Source organism: Megascapheus bottae, chromosome 5 (assembly GCF_031878675.1).
Source record: "Megascapheus bottae isolate mThoBot1 chromosome 5, mThoBot2.hap1, whole genome shotgun sequence".
Taxonomy (NCBI): domain Eukaryota; kingdom Metazoa; phylum Chordata; class Mammalia; order Rodentia; family Geomyidae; genus Megascapheus; species Megascapheus bottae.
Genome location: NC_143513.1, coordinates 84,192,716 through 84,201,008, shown reverse-complemented (window position 1 = coordinate 84,201,008; position 8,293 = coordinate 84,192,716). Strand labels below are relative to the sequence as shown.

Genomic DNA, 8,293 nt, shown 5'->3' with positions numbered 1-8,293 from the left:
CCCCTCTCCTCTCCTTTCCTCTGCTCCCCTCTCCTCTGCTTTCCTCTCCTCTCCTCTGTTCTCCTCTCCTCTCTTCTGCTGTGCTCTGCTCTCCTCTCCTCTGCTCTGCTCTCTTCTCCTCTCTCCTCTGCTCCCCTCTCCTCTCCTGTCCTCTGCTCTCCTCTCCTCTGCTCTCCTCTCCTCTGCTCCCCTCTCCTGTCCTCTGCTCCCCTCTCCTCTCCTCTGCTCTGCTCCCCTCTCCTGTCCTCTGCTCTCCTCTCCTCTGCTCCCCTCTCCTCTGCTCTCCTCTCTTCTGCTCTGCTCTCCTCTCCTCTCTTCTGCTCTGGTCTCCTCTGCTCTCCTCTCCTCTGCTCCCTTCTCCTCTCCTCTCCTCTGCTCCCTTCTCCTCTGCTCTCCTCTCCTGTCCTCTGCTCTCTTCTCCTGTCCTCTGCTCTCCTCTGCTCTGCTCTCCTCTCCTCTGCTCTGCTCTCCTCTGCTCCCCTCCCCTCTCCTCTCCTCTGCTCTCTTCTCCTCTCTCCTCTGCTCCCCTCTCCTCTCCTCTGCTCTCCTGTCCTCTGCTCTCCTCTCCTCTCCTGTCCTCTCCTCTGCTCTCCTGTCCTCTGCTCTCCTCTCCTCTCCTCTCCTCTCCTCTCCTCTGCTCTGCTCTCCTCTGCTCTGGTCTCCTCTGCTCTCCTCTCCTCTGTTCCCCTCTCCTCTCCTGTCCTCTGTTCTCCTCTCCTCTCCTCTGCTCTGCTCCCCTCTCCTCTGCTCTGCTCTGGTCTCCTCTCCTCTCCTCTGCTCTGGTCTCCTCTCCTCTGCTCTGCTCTGCTCTCCTCTCCTCTCCTCTGCTCTGCTCTGGTCTCCTCTCCTCTCCTCCCCTCCTCTCCTCTGCTCTGGTCTCCTCTCCTCTGCTCTGCTCTGCTCTCCTCTCCTCTCCTCTGCTCTGCTCTCCTCTGCTCTGGTCTCCTCTGCTCTCCTCTCCTCTGTTCCCCTCTCCTCTCCTGTCCTCTGTTCTCCTCTCCTCTCCTCTGCTCTGCTCCCCTCTCCTCTGCTCTGCTCTGGTCTCCTCTCCTCTCCTCTCCTCTGCTCTGGTCTCCTCTCCTCTGCTCTGCTCTGCTCTCCTCTCCTCTCCTCTCCTCTGCTCTTTCTCCCCCCCCCCGTCCCCCTCCCCTGCTCTCTCCTGACTGTGCTTTCTCCTGCAGGCATAGCCCCTAGTGTGCCCCAGGTTTCAGACTGCCCACTTTTAAGTAGCTGCACTTTTCCCGGGCTGAGGTCGCGCAGGGTTAAACAGTGGGTCGCGGGGCCGGGCCGGGCGGGCGCAGGGCGGGCGCGCGGGGCCGGGCGAGGCGGATGGGGGCGCGCGGGGCCGGGCCGGGCCGCAGCCCCGGGGCTCACGTGGGCGGCCGGGCTCCGCTGGCCCCGCAGGTCCCGCTGGCGCAGTCGGAGGCCTTCCTGACCGACCTCCTGGACAAGGTGTGCGAGCGCATGAACGACTACCAGCTCAAAGAGGACCCGGAGACGAGGCGGAAGACGTTCCGGAGGTACGCGCCGCGGAAGGGGGACCGGATCTACCCCGAGTACAAGAAGTTCTTTTTCTATTCCGACGCCTACTGGCCTTTGAAATTCGCGGTAAGCTGGCTCGCCCCGGCCGCGGCCGCGGGCCTCCCCGGCGGGGCTCGCGCGCTCCGGGCTCACGCGCCCCGGTGCCCGCGCTGCCCGGCCGCGGGGCGCGGAGCGGCGGGGAAACGCAGGGTGGATTTGAATCTTTCCAGCCAGGCTGCCCAGAAGCAAGACGTCGGTCTCCCCCGCCCGCCTCGAGTTAATTCAAGTTTTCGAGCATAAAAAACATTCAAGTTAAATAAAGGCTTAGTTGGCGCAAGGCCAAATTTCCTAGCAGAATAATGTTTATTTTACATAAATGCTGGCCTCTGGCTTGCTCTAATGTGCCTGGCGAAGTATATTGCAATATATTTCACTTTACTTAAGGCTGTTGAATTACACCAGGCCTGTTTAAAAAATGTATGAAGTTCACGAATTAGCCCAAATGTCAGCCGTGGAGGTCCAGAAACGAGGGCTGGAGCTGACATTTGGAGATTTCATTTTAATTAAAAAGCCAGGGCGGTAATTCAGGTTAAAAGTCCCTTGAAATAGGAATGGCGGTGTTAGTGTTTGTCGTTCACAAGTTTTATATACACATTATACTGGAATTAAGATAGTTTAAATGTCATTTTTTTAAAAAAATTAGAGTCTTTCTTAATGAACTCAGAAAATGAGCTCCAAGCCCTACAATGCCCTCTCAGGTCCAAAGGCATCACCTGGTCATTTTTCTAGGAAGAAACATCGTCCAGTCAGAATTTAAGACTTTCAGATTCCAGGGCAAATTAGAGCTTCCTGTGCTGTGAAGTGTCAGGTTGCGATTCTCTTTTATTTGGGGAAAGCAAAATGAAATTTTGGCAAGCTCTCTAAATTGTAGAAAAGATATCTTCCTACGGCACTGAAGAGGTCCTTTCTCCACAGTGAAATCCAAGACCGTTTGTTTTGCTTGCCAAAGATGAGGCTTCATTGTTTTCTTTTTTCTTTCAAACCACAAAATGGATTATTATGCTAAGTCAGAAGGAGACCGGTTTAACCATTTCAGGGAACTTGATTCTTTATGACCACTGGGAAGATGAAAAAGTTGAGACATTTCAGCTCCTTACATAGAAAACCCATTTCCTCCTACAGCTTGCATTCTAATTTTAGAAAGAGAAATATAGAGCCATTTTCCATCCTTCCTTCCTCCTCCTCCTCCTCCTCCTCCTCCTCCTCCTCCATGGACTAATCACACAGTTAAGTCCCAGGAAATGATGTAATTAGCATTCTGGGGAGAAAGTTGATCTAATGCAGTGATGTATTAAACCAAACCACTAAGAAAAAATGGGTTACCTGCCTCACATGGTTTCCTATGTTTTGCTAATGAAACGGTCTCGGAGCTTCCTCACACGGAGCCCTGCCGCTGTCTATACACATGTGCTGTTATTGTGTTTCTGCAGTGTGAAACTATAATAGAAGAGTATGAAGATGAAATATTGGCACTTATCGCCCAGGAGGCACCGTATCTAGCTGACAAGCTGTGCAGTGAAAAGTCAGGTACTGTGTCTGATGTAACATGTGCTCAGCCCCTCTCTCTCTCCCTCTCTCTCTCTCCCTCTCTCTCTCTCCCTCTCCCCCCCCTTGCACATCTTGTTTGGCAGAACGAGTCTGGCTGCCTCCTTGGCTTTGACTCGGGGTACTGGGAGTGTGGCTGAGTCAGCCAGGACTGCCACTTCTGCCTCAGGGCTACCCCTCTCCACCTCAGCCCTCTCCTCCTCAGCCCTCTCCTCCTCCATCCCTGCATTTTGCCCTGAGTTCAGTTGTTAGAGATCCAGCCCTCTTTGATTCAGATTTGGTTCAGAGTTAAATTTATAAACGTTCCATTTTCCATCCTGACAGGGCAGGGAGTCTTTCTTTATGACGAGCATTGGCTCTACCTGTGGAATACAGGATTTTTATTTTAGTAAGAAAAAGGGTCAAGTTTTAGGTTTGGAAGATGGTGCTGAATATTTCCTTTCAGGTTTACTTTCACAGAGGTTTTAAAAAACACTTTAAAAATACTTTTCTGCATTAGAGGGTATACTATAATCTTGCCCCCGTTCATATTCTCTCTCTCTCTCTCTCTCTCTCTCTCTCTCTCTCTCTCTCTCTCTCTCTCTCTCTCTCTGTCTCTCTGTCTCTCTGTCTCTCTCTAGCACGGTCAAGCCGTCACCTCTGGCCTCAGTTGGATGAACATAAAGTTGCCCATAATGCTTGACACATGTATGAGTTGTACATTCCTCTCAGATACCCTTGGGAAGCAAATAATTATATACACACACAAAAAAAGAGCAAGTACTATGCTGGTTTTACATCAATATTCATTGGTTAATATATTTAAATATTTGTATAGATGAATATATTGATTTAAAGCCAATGTAGTACATTTTTAGCCATGTAGAAGCTTGAGATTTCCTTTAGCAGATATATTCCTAGAAATGTACTTTATCAAATTTAGTTCCAAAGTCCTTAAAAAGAATCGTTACCTCATAACTGTAGGTAAGTTCTTAGCCCAGAGGGTAACATGCACACTGAAAACAGTTGAGGTTTTTTTTCACTCTCTGTGAATACTGGATTGGTTTCTATTTCAATCCACATTCAGTGAGAGCTTGCAGTGGGAAAAATGCAATGAAATGACTTGATCAAGAGTGTTCAGTGAAAGTCAAATAACTGTGTAGCTCTCTTCCCCAAGCAAAGTTTAGAGCTTGTCCAACAACTCTGTGATGCAGGTGTCCACTGTTGCACACACACACACACACACACACACACGATCAATGCGACTTTCCTATTTTTCCTTGTAAGGAGTGCAAGCTGTTTAGAGTTGGCTGGGCAGAGTAGAAACAATTTCATGTGTGCACACTCACCAGAGGGGACAGAAAGATAGAGAGTTCTGCCCATGGCTTCTGGCCATTGTCACTACTGAAGGAAGGTTCTAGAGAAGCCCAACAAGGATCAGGATTTGGCCTCTACCCATTCCTTCAGCAAGCTTCCAATGGAAATGAAAATTAATACTAGCCCAGAAAAAATAGAAGCTTAGGAAATAAACCTACGAGATGTGCGGGCTTGGTGGTATGCGTTAGGGATGCTGGGTTGATGTCTGGCTTTTGTAAACTGCTTTCTCCTGTACTGGAAAACTTGTGTAAAAGGCAGCCTCCCGGTAGGATGACAGAGGCTTGGATCCTTGCAAGCCATTTCTTCACAAAACAACTCTGGGTGATGCCAGCCATTCAAAAGTTAAAAACTGGGAATGATTAGCTTTAGAGACTAAACTCCCCCTCAGACCTAGTATATTGCAATAAGTTAACACCACAATAGCAATAGCGCAGTAAGGAGGTTTTTTTTGTTTTTTTTTTGTTTTTTGGTTTTTTTTTTTTTTTAGATTTAAAAATTATTACTAGGGGGGAAAAAAACCCAGACACAGCAGCCAATGATAAAAATCTCATATGTGAATGACATCGCAGATCATTTCAACCTCTGTATAAAAAGTGAGATTTTGATGTCAAGGAAAACTCCGGATGCTTTGAACCATGATCTAAAACACAGCCCAGTAAGCTTTCCAGCAGAGCAGAACAGTCCTGCTCCGTGTGCAAATACAGCCCTCCCCGTGCTACAGGGACTGGCTGTTGTGATCTGATCTCTGCACTTGAAATGGTGTCTTAGAGATGGAACTGCGGATGTGAGGGTGTGTGCTGGAGGTCATGAAACTCTACATTCACCAGGGACCATTTCCTGGATGTATAATATGCATTATTGGATTCTAGGACAATGTCCACTCATCGAGAAATATGTACTTCAAAAATAGATATTCCTAGAATATCTATTGAAAATTTACTTTGTATAGTTAACATAGATTGTATGTGCGTGAATGTTGCTTTTTTCTACTTGATTTAGAAGCACTTTATCTATAATAGGGTACATGAGAACACATACAGACCCCTAAATATTTAGCCACAAACCTCTTCTACCCACCTACACAAAAATAAGAGGGTAGACTGGAGAAGATTTACCTAGTGGCAAAGTTAAGAGGATGGTATTTAAATCCGGATGTGCCTCATTTGGTGAGATTTTTATGAAGACTGTGTTCTGCCATCATGGGAGGGCAAAAGAGATCTCGAGGAAGCCTCAGAGTTATCTGGATATGGAGAGGCCGTGGTGGGGCAGTATGCTAGCTAGGTGAGCCCTGGTGCTTTGCTCTGGGGAAGAGAGGAGAAGGGTGGGCCCTCATTTCATCATTGTCTCCTGGGCCAAAGAAAGGGTGAATTCCTGAGGTTGTCCTGGTGGATTGCCCTATGGCATGGAACCCAGGCTTCTCAGACCCTCATGTCCGTGTCTTGAAATCAAAATGCTTAAAATCTTGAAGCGATCTAGGGTGTGGCTCAAAGTACAGCTGTGCTGTGTATTATAAAAGGAGGAGGAATCTGCTTTTGTTTAGCAGACTCTGTGAAGGTGTAAGCAGGAACATATAAATGTATCCTGTATGTATCGATCACTTCTCTGATGTCACATCTTGACTTTAAAAAGCACCACTGCCACAGGATTGGCCACATACCCATTTGAACACAATACCATACATGGTAAAGTATCAACTGCCTAGAAACGTATCACCTACATTGAATATACAAATATTTGTTACCTTTCTGTTTAGACTTTTCAACCCAAAAGGGTTAGCATATAAATTCTACTCTAGAAAACAATTACTTCCAAAGGCCAGGATATTTTAAATAAATTATGTGGCTAAAATAACCCCCAGCTTTTCTGCGTAGAATTTGCATTCATCGCCTTCAATTGGAAAAATAGTAAGAATCACAGTATTTCCTTGTCTCTTGTCCTTCCAAGCCTGTCTGAGGGGTCCTTTGATCCCCCACTCCCGAGAGAGGGGCCACCACACTTGGCCTCACTCTGCAGCAGCAGAGGTCAGTGTGGAAGCCTAGAGCAGCCAGGGGATAGAAGATACCCTTGCTACTTTTGTGTGAAACGTTCTACCATCAAAGCTTTACCATATGCCCCCTCCAGAATCAATAGCATGATGTCATTTCTCTATTAAAAAAAAAAGCCAACAGAAATGGTTGGCCATCTTGTCACATAATTACCTAAAAATTGCACAATTAACAATTCAATTGGCTCTTTAGCAGAAAATAATTCTTAAATTTAGAAAAATGTCTCCAGTGTGTACTTTCTGTGGGAAGTAAATGAATGTATGGTCTGGTATTGAGTGCAATATTGATGCTACCTATTTCCCTCTTCTCCCCCCACCCCCAGATCTGTGTGGAACTTCTGCGAATCATACAGAGCTCTAGGAAAGAGGTGGGGCTGGTGTGAAAGGGAGCAAACTCATAGCCCCAAAGATCAGCGCCTGCATTTGTGTCCACAGGTCTAGTATCTGCACTGTTTGTCCCCAGCTTGATATTGTTTTGAAAATCTGTTGTTTGACACAGCCCTTCCTGTAGGTGAAATGTAAAACTTAAATTTCCTCAGCAGATTTGGATAAAAACAGTCTTGGAAACAAAGCATTTTGTAGAATAAGTGAAGACATTTCAAAAACAAAATAGAGACTTACTGGCTTACTTCATAGCAAATATATATATGACGCCTCAAATATAATATGCTATTTGTTAAGAACTTGATTGTATTTTCAAATATTTGGATGGCCACAAACTTAAGGAATGCTGTTACAACTAATCCCAAATCTGGTGTGCTGAAGAATTTCATTTGTTACTGGTTAAAATGAAATAAAATAAAATAAAAAAGAATGACCGTGCTTCTTTACCATATGTGAAACTGAAATTTCTAGAAAGTATAACTTTTAAGACTTATCTCCAAAATTTAGTGGAATGGATATAAATGCAGAGAACAAGAGTTGTACTGGTCTCCCTTAAAGTGGCGTTCTGGGTGAGGATAGTTTGGAAGTTGAGTGAATATTAAATTTAGCAGTAGTGAGGATGGCTAGTTGGGTTGCAGGCTCTCCTAGGATATTTTCCCCCAAGATTTTATTTAGTGTATGGATTTTACTGCTGGCCAATCTGGGGGAAAGGAGGTGGAAGGGGGCTGTGATGTGATCACAAATGTGTTTTTGTCCACATTCATTGGACATAGAGTCGCAGCTACTCCTGGCTATTAAATGTGCACTCAGTAGACTCTGATTTTAATTATTGCACATGTTAGTGCACAGTCTACATTTGTTTTAATAAAGAAATGATCATTGTTGCCAGAGAGAATTGAATCAAAAGCATGTCATTTCTTTATTTTTTAAAAAAAGCAAACAAAAATGATTGGTTATCTTGTCACATAATTACCTAAAAATTACACAATTAACAATTCAATTGGCTCTTTAGCAGAAAATAATTCTTAAATTTAGAAAAAAATTCCAAAATTAATAAGAAGAAAATTTTGTTTTCTCCTATATGTAATCAAATTCATGATTAAATATTCTTCAGTGTCACTTATTTATTTGGAATGTAAGACAGAATGTGGTTGATTTGTGTATCTAACTATTCATTTACATTTTGGTAACTGATTTTAGTATGTCATGATCCTGCATCGTAGCTAATAGAAGAAGGAAATAAGATTTATGACGTTTGTATTTTCTAGTACAGTAATAAAAACACAATCCCTTTATCTTCACTTAAAGGTCTCTCTTGGACCCCATAAAGAGTTTCTTAATTTGTCGGTTCTTGGGAAGGACACTGGAGCCGTGCGGGTTCCG

General features: G+C 45.1%; 1 protein-coding gene across 2 annotated transcripts; it reads left to right on the top strand.

Moving 5' to 3' along the window:
* Nucleotides 1-1,115: 1,115 nt before the first annotated feature.
* Nucleotides 1,116-7,922, top strand: Cnpy1 (canopy FGF signaling regulator 1). Of its 2 annotated transcripts, none has more exons than XM_090333601.1 (4): nucleotides 1,116-1,251; nucleotides 1,405-1,608; nucleotides 3,012-3,108; nucleotides 6,850-7,922. In XM_090333601.1, the coding sequence occupies exons 2-4, from the start codon at nucleotides 1,465-1,467 to the stop codon at nucleotides 6,885-6,887; spliced, it is 279 nt and encodes a 92-aa protein (XP_090189727.1). In that variant the 5' UTR covers nucleotides 1,116-1,251; nucleotides 1,405-1,464; the 3' UTR covers nucleotides 6,888-7,922. The 2 variants fall into 2 exon arrangements, with proteins under 2 accessions (XP_090189727.1, XP_090189726.1); XM_090333600.1 differs by having other exon boundaries at nucleotides 1,116-1,269.
* Nucleotides 7,923-8,293: the final 371 nt, after the last annotated feature.

Bases quoted from the DNA above. Each gene is read 5' to 3' on its own strand.
- Cnpy1 (XM_090333601.1), top strand. From the start codon at position 1,465: ATGAACGACTACCAGCTCAAAGAGGACCCGGAGACGAGGCGGAAGACG. The intron at 1,609-3,011 runs GTAAGCTGGCTC...GTGTTTCTGCAG, and splicing joins ACTGGCCTTTGAAATTCGCG to TGTGAAACTATAATAGAAGA. The intron at 3,109-6,849 runs GTACTGTGTCTG...CCCCACCCCCAG, and splicing joins GCTGTGCAGTGAAAAGTCAG to ATCTGTGTGGAACTTCTGCG.